This window comes from Ylistrum balloti, unplaced genomic scaffold (assembly GCF_031769215.1).
Source record: "Ylistrum balloti isolate Yb309-2 unplaced genomic scaffold, AGI_CSIRO_Ybal_v1 Utg370406, whole genome shotgun sequence".
NCBI lineage: Eukaryota > Metazoa > Mollusca > Bivalvia > Pectinida > Pectinidae > Ylistrum > Ylistrum balloti.
This window is the reverse complement of record NW_026782277.1, coordinates 355,703-375,617: the sequence shown is the minus strand read 5'-3', so window position 1 is coordinate 375,617 and position 19,915 is coordinate 355,703. Positions and strand designations below refer to the sequence as shown.

General features: G+C 34.0%; 2 protein-coding genes across 2 annotated transcripts; one reads left to right on the top strand and one right to left on the bottom strand.

The window, feature by feature from the left end:
- Positions 1–3,275: 3,275 nt before the first annotated feature.
- LOC132554452 (sterile alpha motif domain-containing protein 9-like) lies at positions 3,276–7,211 on the top strand. The gene has a single exon (XM_060218769.1). The coding sequence runs from the start codon at positions 3,276–3,278 to the stop codon at positions 7,209–7,211; it is 3,936 nt and encodes a 1,311-aa protein (XP_060074752.1).
- Positions 7,212–11,766: 4,555 nt separating this feature from the next.
- LOC132554469 (uncharacterized) lies at positions 11,767–18,886 on the bottom strand. Its single transcript, XM_060218787.1, has 6 exons — positions 18,799–18,886; positions 17,935–18,030; positions 15,907–15,996; positions 15,453–15,581; positions 15,028–15,336; positions 11,767–14,555 (listed from the first exon to the last, which is right to left on the bottom strand). The coding sequence occupies exons 1-6, from the start codon at positions 18,848–18,850 to the stop codon at positions 14,251–14,253; spliced, it is 981 nt and encodes a 326-aa protein (XP_060074770.1). The 5' UTR covers positions 18,851–18,886; the 3' UTR covers positions 11,767–14,250.
- Between the last annotated feature and the right edge of the window lie 1,029 nt (positions 18,887–19,915).

The following is a 19,915-nucleotide window of genomic DNA, read 5'->3' as shown; positions in this document are numbered from 1 at the left end:
TGCAATTTATCATTCACGTGATTTTCATTCATTTATCATTCGTCATGACTATGTTTGTTACTTTGTATTCATATCAAATAGACAAATGTAAAGGCCTTTAATAATAATAATGATAATAGTTATTATATAAAATGAATTTTAGAGATTATGACTCATATATGGAACTTTCTTATTTCTGGTATTAGAGTACGTGAAGTACACTTCTGATCAGTTTTGACATGGTATCTTGACATTCATATAATATAATGATTTGAAATACAGTGACATTTGTAGATAAACGTGATCATGAAACAGTGTAGAGTGGATAGGAAATCGTTGACATTATAAAAAACACGAAAATAATAATTTTTACAGTTAATAAATGGTTTGTGGTTTAACCGTTAGGATTTGCTAGATTGCAGTAAGATGACGATTATTTCATTTTGTCGGTAGCATTGACCAATGTTCATTCATTTTTTATTGAGAATGTACTGTAAACAAGATGCCCCTACTGAATTGACTATACCATAGACACAAAAGTGGACATCAACTATCATAATAAGTAAACTGAAATAAAACAACAAATTAAACTGCAAAATACAGATTTTCGTCCTTTCCGGACTCGTCATTGATGCTATATGATACAGAGTAATCTACGTTGCATTTGCGTAAATCAACAAGGCAATAGATATGAACATAATCTAAACCAAACTCCGTTTATATTGTGGCAAAACATGAACAAAAGAGAGATTAACAAAGGGACTCATGAAAAAGTACAAAGAAAATAAGACCATGTGTTAAGGAAATATAAACGCCTTCTGCTTAATCGAATACACCAGCGATGTAAGTGTTGATTAATACATGTAAAGTATTTTAGGTTCAAATAAGAACAAGGTAAACAACAAAGTAACAGGAAAACAAAGGAGCATCAAAAACATCAGCTTGCATCTGATGAAGACCTTTGTTGTGCGTTTGTCGGTCGGATAACACATCTTGCATGAAACAAACCGTTGAATAAAGGTTTTACTGCGACGTGTAAACACCATATAATGAGGACGCAGGGAAGTTGCTGTTCAGAAATGGAAAATTTACAACAGGAAAATTGAAATCATCAGACTTATCACACAGCTTAGTGGAAAACTGTCCGTGTTGGCTTTTGTTGTAGGAAAGAGTGATATATACGGCTGATGTAGAACAGTATCGTCACGACCGTGGTCATAAAATATATTTTTATCTAAGAACAAGGCGTTACCGGTATATCTGAAATTGAATATGAAGGACTTTGCAGAGTCTTTTTGACCTGTTTTGAATAGCTCTTTGATAAGTTCAGCTTTGTATAAAAACAAAACCACGTGAGGTGCACGGTTATATCCCAGGTATGTCAATAGTTTGTTGAAGGATCCTGACAGCAAACTCGACGAAATATTGTCAGTCAGAAACCCCTAATGTTTCTACTGTAACTTAGACATATTTGTCACGAAATACGTTTTGGTATGGTTCACTTTCCTTGGAAAAAACTCTCAAAACAGCAGAACGAAAACGTTCTTTTATACTAGTATGTGGCATGATTGTGTACAGAGTTAAAACTTATTGTGTAGAATGTTAAAATACTTTCAAAGAAGGAAGCTTTTCAGAAGACGACATTGAAGATTGGTCAAAATATTTTTGGATGTCTTTTATATCCATATACTAGCAATTCCAACTCTTGAACAATCAGTATCCCATTAAAACTGTAGTCCAAATTCGATAGTAATAAGAATAGTAGTAGAAGTAGGAAATTTGGGCAAAGGTTTATTCGAATAATTCTGTGAATTGGCAATACACACTTATGATAAAGATTACTGTGAAGTTGTAAATCCAATATAAGCTGAGGAGGCCGGATCCTTAATGGGTAATTCAAATTATTTGAATACTGAAGCAGAATTAGCCAGTATTATTCTTTTCAATATTGTATAATGTATAGGAGGGATTTCCCTCACTATCAAGCAAACCTAGTTCTATTGTATGCACGAAAAAAAAGCATCTGCGAACAAGGATCAAAATATTGGGCGCCTTGTCCGGAGGCACAATATAAGATCTGTCACGTAAATTTTTAAAGTCTGGATTTAGCATTAGGCACCAGGAACACTGAACTGTGTTTTGCTTTCATTTTATTTACAGACGTAACTTTGATAAATTGGCGAGTTAATCCCTTAGCCTTGATAACGTGGTACTGGGTTGTGGAATTAGTATCCATTTATATGTACTGCGTAGCAACATTAAACGTAATAAGGAATGTAATCGGCGGAGGCAAACGAGATCACATATTGATCTTTGTCAAAAGTTCAGAAACTAGACACATTTAACATGATTTCGAACTCGTCTTGTGCTTACAGATACCGGTCACTCGACGAACATTTATATGCCCGGAGGAACTTTGGTTGTTGGAGACAACAATGTGGTGATAAAAAGTGATGAAAAACCGTCATCTGCAGGTAGCGTCATTAAAGGCCTAAGGAAGAGTAGAGATAAAAATCAATAATGCTGTATCATATAGCTGTTTCGTTCTTCTAGGACTCGTCAGTAATACCAAGGCCTTTAGGATTGATACCTAGGTCGAATGAAATGTCAACATGTAGGCGATGAAAAGCAGTTGATCCCGAATTATATAGTTTTCGTTAAGGCCAATCATTCTATATTAATAATAATGAAATTTATTTAAACTCAGGCAGGTCAGTGCATCTCCCAGTATGATTTGTGATATATAATTCGATCAAATTTTATTTTCCTCGGACGCCCCCTAGACTTGCAAAATATGCCTTCAATATCACGTGTGAGTCCTAAAACAGTGAAATGGACACACGGTGCTGTTTAATCCATTATCTGGATGTTATTTATCAATCAAAATGTGTGCAGATATGTGGTTTTTACGTTTATCTTCTCTCCAATCTTATTTACGAGTGTTTACGAGAATTTTTCTGCTGTTTTAGTCTTCAAAACCCAAATGTTTCGTAATATGACCATTAGTATTACTATACAAATTTACAAATGGCGCCGATACAAAAAAGGAAATAAACCCATCATTTGTAATGTCCATGAGTATAATTCGCAAATGAATCAAAATATGGTTATATGAAAACATAGTGCAGGTATTTTTTGAACAAAGGTTTAAATAGACTTACTGAAATTATATTATTGAAATGCTTCACGACGGTTATCACCTTTTGTATAATGCAGGTAACGACAATCTAAGGAGTAAGCTTCATGATATTATGCAACGAAATGGAGCTGTTGGAGGAGACAAAAAGAGAAACACCATGAAACTACAGACGCTTGAATCGTGTTATCGTAAAAGGTATGGTGAGAGTTTTCAAAAAGAAAAAGAAATAACATTGTTAAAATTCCTTGAACAAGCTCCCGATATTTTCATTTTAACACAAGCAGCCAGTCAATGGTACGTCCACATGAAAGCACCTAAACCTTGTTCCCAAACTCAGGAATCTAATGAGAGTTTTGAAACAACACCGCAGAGTAATTCCACAGATACTGGCACAAACAAATCAGCTAAAAAAGGCCCGAAACAAGATCAAAATACATCAAATGTTCACCCTTTAACACGCCCAAAGTTAGCTTTTAAAGAGGAAAGAGAACACACTCCAAACAAATGTTCAGAATTTAAAGACTTCTTGGAATTTGTGAAACATTTTCGGGAAGGAAGAAATTTGCTTTTGATTTCAAAAATGGATTATAAAAAACACGTAGACTCTCTTGCAAATATCAATTGGTGCTGTGTTTTTGATTTTGATGTTAATAGTCGTGAAAATGGATTATTCTCAAGAGTTGAAGATGTATTCAGGAGAAATTGGAGTGTACTTTACCCTCGCACTTGGACTGAACCCCCTAATATTCCAAAAATCGGGACAGAGTGGTGTTTCATTTCAGGGGTAACAGACGAACCCGAAAGTAAAACACCAGACGAGTTCAAAATGTGGTACCCACATATAAAATCCAAGTTTGAGAAACATATCAACCAGATTATCAATATGCTAGATACTGTAGAACTATTAACTGTTGTTGCATTTTGGCCAGATGATACCGTAACAGGTATGAAATTTCAAAAGATTATTTCTGTGCTAAATGAGTCCATTAGCCCTCCACCTAAAGTTGTCGTCGTTGGTAATCCGTCAGATGTAGACAGTACCCTCATTAAAATGATTTCTCCAGATTATTTCCTTACAGAAAAATTTGAGCACGTATATCATGATTTGGCAACAAATCTTGGTCCACAACAGCAACCGGAGGCATTTAAATACAGATTACCAACAGATGACGGATGCAACAACACACAAATCGATGATATCAAAGCAGCCTCTTTCAGGGAAAATATGGACATTCTATATCTTGACAATCCATATCCAAACAGCTTCGATCTTTCTGCGTCCGAGGAGGAAGAAAAACTCTTTTTTAAAGGCGGTACCTTAAGTTGGCAATTATACTATAAAAACGGTCCAAAGCACTTTTACGCTCCGAGAGATCTCTTTTCAACTATCAAACAAGACATAAGTGTGAATTTCATTGCTAAATCTGAACCAGGATGCATCAAAGTATTCCATGCCCCTGGAGCAGGGGGAACTACTCTAGGTCAAAATCTGATTTGGAAATTACATAAAATCACACCATGTATTCAGATAAGAACAGAATCTTTCGCAAAACCTGGAGACATCTCTCAAAATATTTCTGACCTTTACAAAGAAACCCATTGCCCTATCGTCGTTCTGTGCGATGAAACAGACGACAACACCTTTCAACAGATTCAACAGCAAGTGAATCACGATATTGTAGTTTTCATACATTTAAAACGTGTTTCTGAGATCAAAGGTGACCTCGGAAAAAACGAGTATTTTCTAAAAGGGCATTTGTCTCCTGAGGAAGCTTGTCGTATAGGACCGACATTTTTGCGGCATTGTAATGATGATATCAGGAAGAAGGACCAGCTCCAAACGCTTGTTGATGAGGTTAAAAAGGGGATTAATCATCACCTTATCGAATTCGGCTTAGTCATACATCTTGAGGAGTTCAGGGGAGTGACTTCGTATGTTTCTGAGTACTTAAAAGATGGGAAAACCAGGAGTGAGTTAAGTAAAGCGCAGAGAGTTCTGGGTTATCTGTCACTAGTTCATTTTTTTGGCGAAGGAATCATGCCTTGCCAGATGTTTGGAACAGTTTTGGGAAAGTCTGCAGATTACAAGTTAACATATGAGGGTTTTCCAAGTATCATAAAAGAATTCACAGTGCCTGTTGGGTCAGGATCAAACAGCAATAAAATGAGGATCTGTCATTTTTTGATAGCAGGGGAAATCTTAGAACAGCTTTTATCAAAACATTCCGTTGAACGTTTTGGCTCTGATTTGAGTCATTTGGCTAAATCCCACCTGCATACATTTGTTCTAGAGTTCATAAACGATTTGAAAAGTCGTCAAGAGCAAATACATCACAAGTCCAAAACAGTCCTTAATATTGTAATACAGACTTTCATTTATCGTGAAGAAGCTGATGACACTCAGCAAAGAAAGAGACGCTTTTCACGACTGATAGAAAGTATACCATCAGAGCCACCTTTTTTTGAACGTCTTCAGGTTATTGAAACTCTAGCAGATTCATTTCCTAGTAGTCCACTTCTGTGGGCACACCTCGGGAGAGCATATTCTTTGCTTTGCCCTACAAAACATAAGAAAACTGAACAGTATTTTGAAAAAGCAATAGCGTGTTGCCAAGCTGGAGAAGTTCAATTTGATTCCGGAACGGACGATCACAACGTTGAGCTGAGCTTCGTGTATCACATGTACGGAATGTTCTACTTGCGACAGATTCAAGCAAATATATCAAACTGTCGCAAAACACATCATTCTGAAATGGAATTTCAGAGAGCAGTTGTTACTATACTAACTTTAGCAAAATTAGCATGTGAAGCATTTTCAGAATGCCGTCGATGTGGTGTTGCAGGTTCTCGAGAGTCATTAGGGTGTACAGGAGACATGAACGTACGTTTGTGCATTTGTGAGTTACTTAAAAGCCATTATAAATTTGGAACAACCAAAGACCTTCATGAGAGTTCTAAAAACTCTCAGATTACTGATTATGTCGTGGAAAGCATTACACAAATTCAGCAACTAATCATGAAATGTTTTAACATTGTTGACTTTTCTCGAATTCACAGAGAATTTAACCGGAATGTCGCACGGTATCAAGCGCTATTCAGCGGTATGTCCCCACCAAACTACATAGATACCATCACTATCCCTGAATCATTCGATACTAGATATCAAAAAATTGCAGGAATTAAACTGAAATACGGAAAGGGGGATATGTTTGGAACGGTCAGTGATATCAAGGAAGAAAGAGATATCAAACAAGCTTTATCACTTATAGAACAAAACATCGAGGACATCAAGAGAAGTTCAAAACATTCCAATATGGATATTGATTTTTCGTTCCTAGACTGGATTTATGCAATTCGTCATCCTCAGCAAAGAAAATTTTATTCGTTGGAAGATGTCTTGACTAATGTCCGTTTCTGGAACGAACGACTGAAAAGTCCTTACTCTCATTTCTACCTCCTCGTTCTATTGTTTGCAGTAGCGCTTGATCCAAACAAACCTTTTGATAAAGAAATTCTAAAACAGGCAATGGATATCAAGAAAGAAGCAATCGATGTGAAAAAGATTGGAAAACAGGTAAATACTCCTTTCCATCCGAGAGAATGGTTAGGAAAAGAACATGGAATCAGGTGTCTGATACAGGGATACACCTTCGATAGCAATATCGATCGAATGACGCATACAGATGAGGAAAGAAGCTTCGTCCTTGCTGTCTTCAAAGGAACGATCAAACCACCAAACAATCTTCGACAATACGGTTCCATCAAAATGTCTGTGGAGGGTAATGTTAACGTTCCATTTCATGTCTCCTTCTGCCCATTTAAAACAAATGAAAAGCTTATTGGAGAAAAATATGCAGGATCTCGAGTCGAGTTCGTTCTCGCATTCACACTGCGTTCAGGTCTTAATGCATACAACGTGAAACTGCTGAAGAAATCTACATGCAAAACGTGCGGTGAGAAGGTAGAGATTGTAAGTGTACAAAAATATGAAATATGCACTTGCAAAAACAAAGTTGAAAACCAGTTCGCGTTTTCGAAACAAACTCTCAACGAGAGAAGTTATGAACATGGAGACCTAGATGAGTATCAATAAGTTTGAGCATATGTTCAGATTCTCGCTAGGATTTGCAAATTGCTACTTATATTGTTTGAATAGACAGTCTTATAAATATTAATTGGGTTCATGTAGCCATGTTGCAGGTAGCTGGTTATGCAAATTAGAGAGCCTTGGAAGGCAAAACAAAAAACATGAAATATGGAGTTTTATAGGAGGCATTATTAAAGCATTGGGATTATGTAAATGGACTTGATATGAGCTTGTATGGCGTTTTTTTCCGGAAGTTAGCCAATCCCTTGATGTCAACACTCAATTATTATAAAATGTATCTTGCTTCGCATTTCCAGAATTTGATTGTTTCGCTTGGAAGTTCTTTGAGGGAACACGAGTTGAATCAAGAACATTTTATTATGAAGAGATTTTCGCGAAACAAATGGTGTACGACCCAGTGGAACCCCCTCTCGTGATATTTCAGATGTATTAATACAATTGATGTGTATCTTGGAGCAGCTTCTGTGTTTACATTCGACGAAAGAATCATGAACGTTAGTAGCACGTTTCAAATGTATTTTTGTTCATCATCTTCTATAGAATTTTCTGATAAAGGACATCATACCAAGTGACAGTTGAAAATATTACATGTAGTTGACAGAGTGGATGAAGACTTTAGCCAAGATTTGTTCATTTATATGTCTTGACATTCAGATATTATCCACCTATTAGCCTAGTTGAACCGCAAAATAATTCCATTGGAGTAAATTCATGATCGTTCCCTCCGGCGGACAATTCGATGTCAGATCATGCCATGTCGTTATGAAAAATTTCCTGAATATTAAATATAGTTGCCATGTTCGGGCTAGCGTCAGAACGATTGTCATGGCAACGTTTTTGCTATTCTTGAGTATGACGGTGGCCATAAAAATATCTAATAAAATGCGCTACAGAACATACAGAACAACCATTTTAGAATATAGATTTATCTGTTTATTCTAAACGTCAACAAGCATTTCCTGAGTTTGGGAACATTTGAATATTGTTGTACATAGTCACATGTATACTAGTTTTTGATTTGTTGATTTATTTATTTAATTTTTTTTTTTTTTTTTTTGCATATTTCTTACTTCTTTTGTGTTACTCTGTACACTATTGCTCAGCATTGGCAATATCCAGGTTATTTCATTCGGATATATAGGTATATGTTTATGTATATTATAATAAACAACGTTGTTTTTAGATTGTTTATGTAAACGGTAACAAATGTATATATTTCTTACTTTTAACATGGTTACTTTTCATTGTTAGTATTATCTTGTTTACCTTTGGATTGGCTGATATTTTTTATAATAGAATGAGGATATGTCATCTGAGGTCACGTTGACATAATTTTCCATGCTTCCATACAACGATGTTACATATCTCCTATTTCGAATGTGAATGATAAAATTGATCACTGGCTTCCGAATGTCTGGAAAGTCTCGTGTGAAAAATACCATATAGATATATAAACAAAAGTATAAGACACGCAATTAAGTTTCAGTGAAAACTAATCTCGGTTCATATTACATGTTTTACACAATAAACAATAAAAAAGTTTGTAATGGGCTTTGTTAATACTGAATACGGATGATCCAATTCCAATATGGTCAGTAACAAATCTGTTTATAGCTATTTAAAACCTTTTAAAACAGTTTGACAAAATCACAATGGGATCTATTTAAGGTACTTTTTAACTTCCATACATCAGTGTATGTTGGCAAGCAGTTGTTTTGATAAGGATGTAACACTATTTCCTCATATTGACAAGTGTGTCACTTGTTCATGTATTAAATGATCCGAAAATAACACGATATGAAGAATACGTCTGCTTGCTTTCATGTTCAGCATTTAAATACAAAACCTTATATTTTCAGGATACATTGGATAAGATAGCATGTATACCAGTAAATATTATGGAAATCTTTATGCAATGTATTTACTCGAAAAAAGCAAATGGCGACGTATGCTTCATCAAAAATAATATTTCGTTTTTGTTTAACTTACGTGTTAAGATATTATTATGGTATTTGCATTTTCTACACGTTGATTATGAAGTAATTATTTGTGAGGCGTTAATTTACGAAAAAGGGGATGATAAGCTTAAGTTTGCTTGCGTTATATCATTTATGATAATATAACGCTGCCACTGTCACATTACATCTGCCACATGTATTTGATGTAATTGGCAATGACGTGATACACCTGCATTTCAGTATATGCATTAGTTTAGAACTTTGATTTTGATTTACTTGTATATTAATATAAGAAAACAAAATAGGAAATGTTGAGATGATGTTCTTTTATCTGCTGTAATAAATGTATTCATTTCGAAAATTCATAAAATTGTTGTTAAGTCCGTTTAAATTACAAACGCTATTTCTGCACGCGGAGCAATTATTTTGGCATAAAATCCAGCGTAATGCGAACGTCAGGTAAACTGATTGACCAACAAATTGTTGGAATTTCAATCGTCTAAATTTTCAGTGTCGCAGGATAAAATAGAATATATGGTCAGAGGATCACCCTTTTCGGCTTTCTTCACCATCGCTAAAATGCAGTTTATATTTTAAGACACTGACCTTCTATTTTCCATGTTCGATTCCAAATCGTACACAGTCCAGTGAATAGAAATTGTGATCTTATTAAAAACGATGTGATCTTGGATGTGTTGTATCTGTCAATCGCTTTTATCATTACATCATATATGATAAGTCCAGCTTAGTACAAGACAAACATTTCGATACAAAAAAAAATATATATTTTTTTTTGTATTCATATACGTACTTTTTGCAGCTATACTATATAAGTGTGTATCCTGATAATCTGATATTTTGGTTTGTTGTATAGGCATTGTATGGCCATTAGCATAAACATTCGGATTAAGTCCTTAATAGTAAGTAGACATTTCTTTAAAATTTCAATTAGTAATAGAGTGTTTGAGCTTTTGTACACAATTTAAGAGAACAGTAGAGAAACTTGGTACACCTATACTTAACATTCATGAGGTTGTAGAAAGTCGATCTGTAGTGGATACATAATATAATAGCATAAAACATTGTTGTTTTGTGTTGTTGTGATTTTTTTTATTTGTATGTTAGATGGTTGTTTCCAAAATGTATGATAGAAAGAATATTATATTTGGATATCGCATCCTTTATAAGCCCTTAAAATCGTTATTGCGGTAGGGCTGATATTTTAGACTCGTTCTGTCATGCCATAACTAAACATAACACAATATTTATGGCGATGTAAACATTGTGCTCATGACAATAGTTGAAGTATTACATATTTGATAATTTACGTATATAATAAAACATGTATTATAATAAATTGCATAGGTGTAATTTACATGCATGAAAAATAAGAAAGGATATATGTATGTATTAAGCTGGTTGTGAGAGAAAAGATTACGGTATAGTATGGCATTCCAGTCTTTGTGATTGTATCACACTTAAGCTAGGAATGTTCTTATTTAGATGTCAGTGCATGTATTGAAGAAAATATTTTGCACTGAAAATTATTTAATTATTTGAGCTAAATACCTGTCATGATAAAAAAACCTATATATTGGCTTTATCAATAAAATGAGTTGAATTCACTATTTCTTTTGTGTTGTTTAATTTCAAAAGGAATAAATAATGTAGATGGAATGATATCATTATTTATGTGCCATACGGATGACGTATAAATATTGAAAACATATTTTAAGAACAGATTCACAGCCTTGATGACGATCTTCAGCATTATTTTTGACTGCGTACTAGATTTATGTGTTGGACTGACTATACCATGAGACATTTTACGTTATGCGTGCGAGTTATTTCCCTTTATTGGCAGTATCATTATCGGTTAAATTTGATAGAAGAAAAAGAGAATTGATGATAAAAGAACTTTAACGATGTCATTGAAATGATGATTTTAGTTTGCTATAATAGAAATGACAATAGAAACAACATATTGACGTTAAGCAATTAATTCCGGTACGCACAGTGAATTTGGGAAGACTGAACTGAAATCTAACGGAACCTGGGGACATCATCATTAATATGATACTTGGGTAGAAAACACATATTGCCATAGTTTTCAAGTAAGCACGTTAGGCAATCAGAATCGATCTGTCTATTGTCACAATAACTTCCTGTGCTTTGCAATGAAATGTGTAAAGAGCTGGGGTACCTATTAGTACACGACTCATGACAACAGGTGAAATACATTCGGAGTCACCGTATCTTAAGATAAACCATGTAGGTCATGTTCACGGTAGTAGTTTTTCCGTGTATGTCGATGTCGGTATTACGAAGTCAGTATACGAATTACTCTTTCTATGTGACGTTTTTAAGATTGAAAGGATACATTGAACATTGAAATATTATTTTACCATGCCTCTCGCACTTTCAAATATGACGTCACTAGTATTATCGGGTAAGTCATGGGCTGCATTTGTTATCATCAATGAAAATAGATTTGGATATGCATGTTGTCGGTATCAGAAAACTTAACATTGGTTATGCTTTCCATTACGATGTTAGATTAAATAATGAATTTTACATATAAATCGATGGTTTTGATATTGATTTTATTTCTTTCTTGTAGTTCTGATACAAGTTATGTATTGTTCAGTATATGAATGTTTCGATTTGTAGTCAAAATATTTACAAATATCTATCGAAATATTGACTTAATTAATTATCTATCCAGATCTTATTGAAGACATCAAAACCTGTTGTATCTCACTTAATGAATCCAGTGAACCATATCAAACAAATTGCAGAATAGTCATATTCTACACAAGTAATTGAGATTTAGTTTATAGATATACAAGAGTACATAGCAATATGTGTCAGCAAAATTGACAAGTAACAAATTTTCTATCACAGATGTTTCAGTTGAATTTGTGAGTAATTTCCTGAAATTCATAGACGAAAAGAAGGCTGTAGGTGCTGACGTTGTTAATGCTAAGTTGCTGAAGCTTGTTCATAATCAGGTAGCACCTTCACTGACATATATTATAAATCTTAGTATAAGGACATGTAAATTTCCTGACCAGAGGGAAATGGCCAAAGTAATTCCTTTGTATAAAAGTGGTAAGTCTACTGATTTTAATAATTATATGCCAATCTTTGTTTCACCCATTTTATCTAAGATACTGGAAAGGCATGTACTTACTTATTTTTACAACTTTTTAAATGAACACAAGCTCATTGTCTCATCACAGTTTGGTTAACAGAAAAACATTCGTGTGCAACAGCCATGTTAAATATTGTTAACTCTTGGGCCAAAAATATTGATGATGGACTTTTTCCAGGTGTAATTTTTGTAGATTTTAAGAAGGCCTTTGATATGGTTAATCATTCTGTTTTGTTAGAAAAGCTTAAATTATATGGATGTGATGAAAGTTCATTATCATGGTTTGAATCATATCTTTCAGATAGAACACAAAAAGTCTGTTTGTCTGGTACTCTGTCGGAAACATATAACGTTACACATGGTGTACCACAAGGTTCAATCTTAGGCCCGTTACTATTTTTGACATTTATAAATGTTTTATCTTTATCCGTTGATACAAATACCGAAATGTATGCTGACGATTCCAGTTTCCATTATGCCAGTAAATCCTTAGAAAATATACAGTGTTTTGCAGACAGATTTAGAAAATGTAACAAATTGATGTAATGAAAACAAAATGATACTAAATGCACATAAAACAAAATGTATGATTGTTGCTTCCAAACAGAAACTCTCCAGGACTACAGCTTGCAAACTTAGCCTTACACTTAGTGACACTGAATTAGAACAAGTAGAAAATGAAAAACTTTTAGGTGTACATCTGGATTATTGTTTATCATAGACATGCCATGTTGACAAAGCAGTGTCTAAAATTAGAAAATACTCAGATTTGTTCAGGCGTATACGTTCCTATCTTCAAATTCAAAGTAGAATGAAGTTTTACAACTCCTGTATATCCCCATGTTATTTACCGCTGTACTATATGGTCTGGATATGATGCAAATCATATGGGTAAATTATATAAAGCCCAGAAACCGGCAGCAAGAGTTATACTTGATGTGCCATATGATACACCTTCCTCTGATATGTTTTATGTTTTAGAATGGTTTCCGATTGAAAAATATTTCAAATTCAAGAGAATATGTATGTTTTACAAATGTAATCATGGATTGGTGCAATATTAATTTAGTCACAATATCAAACTTGCTAATGATGAACACAGAATATGTCTCCGTGGCAAATAATGTTATTGTTCCAAGGCACAGAACTATATTTTACTCAAAACGATTTTTTATGTTTGGTACTCAGGACTGGAATAGTCTACCCTGTTAAAAGACATTCAAATTTTAATTATTTTAGAAACCAACTAGTTCATTACTTTTGAAATTCTTAACTGTTCTTTTTAATGCATATTTTACTTTTTAATCTGCTATATTAGTATATATCCTGGTAATTTTTACTTTTTTGCTATTTTAGCATATATGTATATACGGCTTTAAGCCATTTAATTGACAAATCAAATTAGCAAAAATATGTGTTTGTGCTATCTGTGATAATCTTAATTAATACTGACTGTGTTATAATGTCTGTCACTATCATAATTTTTGTATGTATTCTAGTATCTGATTGTGATATCATGTTTTACTAACGAATGTAATATTTTACTAACTTGGGGATCATGTGGTAGATTAGCCTTTGGATAAACATGTATTATCCTCTTTAAATAGAGTATATTTTTATTATTACCGAAAATGTAATCGTGTAAAAACGTTTAAAATATATCATCGTAATCTTTCTTATCAGCAACATTTAAAAAAAACTCAGTCACAAAATAGGAAAAATCATCAAACATTAACATAAACAACCATCAAAAAGTCGTCATCGTAATCATAGCACTAACCTGATGTAGTTAGTATATAGAACCTATTATCCGAATAGGAATTTGAGGGACTTTAGAAAACGCCAACAAGTGCGAACAAATGTTTCAATTCAGAGTTTGATATTCAATGAGTAAATCCAGCGCAGGTAATGCTTATATAAGATTTAGAGCGCTGATGAGAGAGATGGTGTCCATTTCGCATGTTTCGATTGCCAACAGAATGGTATTCAATGTTGGTCTGGGATTGGTCTCGTTAAGAAAGGTATTCAACATGGCATTAATCTTCATATAAGTTTTCTTAGTTTTGAACTTATCATCAAACTCGTCAATGGTCTTTGGCAGGAATCCAACCTCAAGAAAAAAATTAACATATGATTTGACCTCCAAATATTCTGCAACTATAGGAATGTCTTGGAGAGACACGGCATTATGTAGCACGCTGTCCGCCAGTCTTTCATCTGAAAGGAACCAAAATAGAGAGAATGGACATAGTAATGACCTGGTTTATGATCATAATTATAATGAACTAACCTTACCGTCGAGGCTCGGAGGGACGAAAGAGTCGTACGATGCTCTTTTACTCATTAGACGGCTCTACTGTGGTAAACATTTTAAATTGTAATTGAAAACTTTTCTTTTTTTTTGTGTCTTCTATACATTACCGCCATTGTATAACATAGTACTATAACGAAATTAAACGCTTATTTTAAACGTTACACTGACACTGATAACATTGACGTTTTCGATTCTGTTGATATACTGCAAGAAAGTATTGCGGGATTTTATCTCTTCATGATTATGCAAGAAAATGGCCATACGTTATATGTATGTGGTAGTCACAAATGACTGAATGTACCTAATACTCGCTGATAATTACTTACCATAGCATTACAGAGAAATGAATAAAAAAATGAAAATTAAATATGTTACCTCTGAAAATGACATCACTGTTACAGTCGATAATATTATGCAGACTCGAGGGATCCATTCCATGTTTCTGCATTGCATTAGCTACGTCTATAAATGTAATATCCTCTTCTGTTTTAAGCAATCGAAGAAAAATCTTCGTGATACGGGATCTAAATGAAAGGTGGCGATATTCTTCCATCTCCTGCTCTATAACGATACATGGGCAGTTAAGTTCGACAAAAAAGAGTTGGTAGGAAAACCCAATGTATTTAGAAACTCTACCAATCTCTTTTGGAGTCGGTACTCTATCTGGGAGATCTTTCGTCTTCTCTGCAAAACAAAACAATTTCGTCAACACACTGAGCTACAGTTTTATGCATTTTTACGGTATTTATATACAGAGCAAATTTAGAAACCTAGCAGTATCAGTATGTTTCACGTGGTACCATTTTGTTGCCCAGAGCAAGATCCCTGATAATCATGGTTTCTTCTTTTCTTCTTCAATTTGTCTCTAGCATCGTCTTTTGTCAGGGTTTCCTTGACATGTTGCTCCTGCCTGATATCTTCTCCCTTACCTGTGAAAATATCACCATGAGGTTAAGTATATGAGTTGTCGCAAATAAAAGTAAACATCATTTAAAGTAATAGTTTCTCTTTAAAACAAACAAAATTTCATGACTGTGTGATTTCCAAAATTGAATTATCTTGCATTATTGAAAAGTCAAAAAGGTTTAAAATGTGTATGATACAATTTGAATTCGCTGTTGTTTATATAAAGTTTGTATCATTACATATATCACAAATGTGACGGGTACTTGAATTTTGCCTATCATTCTTTGTTCAAATATCGTCAGCTGATAAACGAATGATATGAGTATTATCACCTGTCCTTGTTGTTACCTGAACATCCTACGTTATTTACAATCACTTTGGTATGATCACCTATGATTACAGGACCCGTATGTTGAAAAATCAGCTGCTGCTTCTTTCCTATAAAATAATATACGATGTGATATTCATTTACACCCTGTTTAATTATATATTTTCAATATTAAATTACTCAAAATACTTAGTCATCATTATAATTAATTTTGGGGTAATGCAACATCCAGCCTGTTGAAGACATTGATGTCGACCAATTCTTATGTTCCTGTCATCATGGTAGTCCAATACATTGGTCAGTTGGGTTAATGCCTGATGACCTTGCAGGCCATAGGAGCGTCTATATCACTTCTTATTAAGATAGTATTATCCTGCACGAGTCGGGTTCTGTGTGGTTTGACATTGTCATCCATTAGGATAGGCAGATCACAGGTTAAGGTACTTCTCTTCGCCAAGACCTTATATGTCATGTTCGGTTATCATGTGCCTTTTGCAGTGTTGCGATGACCGAAGTCGCCTTTTGTTCAAACTTATGTTGCCGGTACATCGGCTAGCGCGAATGTTTACGTCACTTGCCTGTATCTCCTATTACCTTGAACCATTCCAGAATCTTAATATCAATTTTCCACGTGCTATTTTCAAATACAATATGTGCTCGAGTAGGGTTAGCCAGTAACACACTGCAGTAGGTGGGAAAACAAACTCGTGTTTTGTTAAATTACGGTATATCCAAGTTTCATCCGGGGTTTTCGTTAAGTTTGGGTATAGCCTGGCGACATACAACACCAATACAAAAGGAGACACTGCGAAGTGTTGGAAAAGTTATTTACAAAAGGAAAAGCTAGTTTTAAAATCATTGCAGCCAAGTGTATATAATAAATGAACTTTGTCAGTCTATAGGTCCCTTACCGGTATTTCGAAGATAAGCAAAAAATGATTTATTTCAAGATTAGGTCTATGCTATCAAATTTACACGACGTGCGATGTGCGCTCGATGTCTGCATGATGTGCGCAAGATGTATGTACTACGCGCGTTGTTGTGCGATTCTATCGTGATTGATATAAATTTAGAAATTACTTATAAATAAGTGTGTAATAGGGTTTTGTATTTTCTAAATGTATTAGAATACAACACTTGTAGATATATCAGATAAAAACTAAATAGTAAGATCCACTCTTATTTTCAAATATTTTGTTTACAAACAGCCACACGTGACCAGCTTTAGTATACGGCCACACATTATATACACAATTTATGTAAACATTAAATTGACGTCTCATTATGTCACAGCAATGAATCATTTAACATCTCATACCGTCTGAAAGGAAATTGTATTTTCATTACTTCTGTATTAATTTCATTCAAAAATATATGCTCAGGTGGTTCGTAAGTGTTGTGTTTGTTACATGGATGACCCAGCTGGTACGGATCCGGACGTGCATACCCGTATACTGATAAACTTTTGATGCCCGAGGCACCACCACTCACCACTTTCTGAGGTGTGAAACTATATACGATAAGACTGATTAATGCAGGTCCAGCGTTATTTCGAAAGATGTCAATTACAAAATATGTCTCTTATGATCATCGATCAATCATTTTGTTCATGTGTTCGCTATTTAGTAATAACTTTACGAATTTTCCGTTTAATTTTTAATCCGTGATGTTACCATTTATACCAAACCGCACAAAATGTGCGATCCTAACGTTATATCCATATTTGATGCAATATTTTTCTTGTTTAAATAACATATATTGTAGAGTAAGGAAATAACTGGAGAATGCAGACTTAAAGAAACCGTCCTATATTGTGTACAGTTTTCGCGCGCATCAGAATTGGCTACGCAGGCATGATACTATCATACCGTCTTATACTGACACAATATCAAAGACAAAGTCTCCAAATGGCCTTCGATTTTTCAAAGACGTAGGTCTCGTTAGCAAAGAGACGAAGTGCATTATTCAGATACTACTATCGGTTAGTGTATGAACAACGGACAAAACATTATTTTCATAACTAACTATGAGAAGTGGAAATACCTAACCTTTAATCATCACCATGTTTTCGGATATAGCAGAACCTTCTGTCAAATTCAACTTTTCGAGTTCCAACTCATTTGAACCTGCCTTCTGGCCAGCTTCTGAAATATAGAATATTAAATGAAATGACTAGAAGGTAATCTCTCTCCCCAATGAGAACAAGAGATGTATGGACAATTTCTTTGATTATAAAGTTAGTTCACATGTTACTCGACCGATCCTGCAAACAATTAAACATTGTTTAAAGATTTCCGTTAATATACATTCATAAATAGAAACTGTTCATATTTGTGTAATGAAATAACCAATATTGTATGCATTGCACATGTTCTATCATATAATTACTTAATACAACGATCTGTTACCACTCTCGACCAAGTATCATTTTAATTGATAGACATAAATGAGGATATGACATCTATACAGAGTCAAGATTTCACAATAGATTGTTATTAAAACTTAACGGAAGACACTGTTTAAAGGATAGAATAATGCGTTTTTATTTTAATAATACAATCTGTACAAAGGTTTATAATTTTTAGGCAAAGTGGGATTTATTTTCAATTCCTTGAGATACAAAGTGGGATTTATTTTCAATTCTTAGAGATATTTGTTGTCGGAGAGTGTTTTATTTATGCAATAATTCTGTTCGAGAGGGCAAAAACAGAACATATAGAAGCCTGATTAATTAATGTTATTGAATGTCCCCCTATATCCCAGGACAAAGTTTGTCTATGACTTTAGCTTTAGTAAAACCGTAAATTCAGGAACAAAATAACGATTAGAAGTATCCAGATGTACTGGTCATATGTGTCTCAGCATATGAACTATCTTTGATATCTAGATTTAAGATGATTCGCCTAATGTACCGCCAACTGCAGGTTTCATTGTACAAACGGATATAGCGACATCGTCTGCCATAATCAACTTGTCACTATCCTTTTCATCAGGCCCTTTCATGTGCTCATCGTCTGAAAAAGAACACTTTTATATAACTACGTATTCAGGTTTATAAATTTAAGTGAAAATAGTGTATCGAAGGAGAAATAGAGTAGAGACACGGGAACTAATCAACATTTAATCTAACATCGAACACGTCAAGCTTTATGATACATACAACATCCTGCACGTCTTGAATTTATGTCTGATATTTCATTTCCATCAACTTCTATTGCAAAATCTTACAATGAGGAATATGAATTTAAATGTGATTCAAACTGGAAAGTTACCAGAATGTAGTTACTTCGGAAAACTGCGATAGATAAGTGCATAAAAGATTTTCTAAACTTACAAACCCAAAATATATAAGATTTTGATATTCAAGTAAATTCAAGCAAACATTCGTCATAGAAAAGATAGGGCAAGTAAACTTCATTGTGCCGGGCTTCATAAAAATATGTTCATGTTTGCTTCGAAAAGACTTCGATTTATCATAGCGGAGATGGGGTGAAATAACGAACACGTGTAAGATTGAATCAAATAAGTGTCTGTATAGAGAATATATGTAGAGCCTGTTTATATATAGAACCTGAAATGTCTTTTTTATATTACATATTATGCAATATGTCTTTTGTACGAGCTTTGTAACATCATAAAACATTTATAACATCTCGATTAATCGTACAGACAACATAAAACTCTTTCAAATAAATGTGAACATTTCTTCAAATAGATATTTCTGTTTTAAAATCATGATGCTGTCCCTGACATGAAATATTTTTGTTAATCTTTTTGTCCCCTACAAATCGATATTTTAGTTACAGACTTCGATTAAGTCAGCAGCTCCAACTTTTATCAAAAAAATACTTGTGTCTGAAATAAAAAAAAGTTTAGTAACGGAGCACTATCATATCAAGCTTATATTACTGATATTGTGTGACACTATCAAAAAGGAAAGAATGATTTTTCCAACAACCGTGATTTGAAATGTCCTTCGTCATTTTCTATAATTTGCACCTATGTTTCAAACAACCCAATATTCGAAGT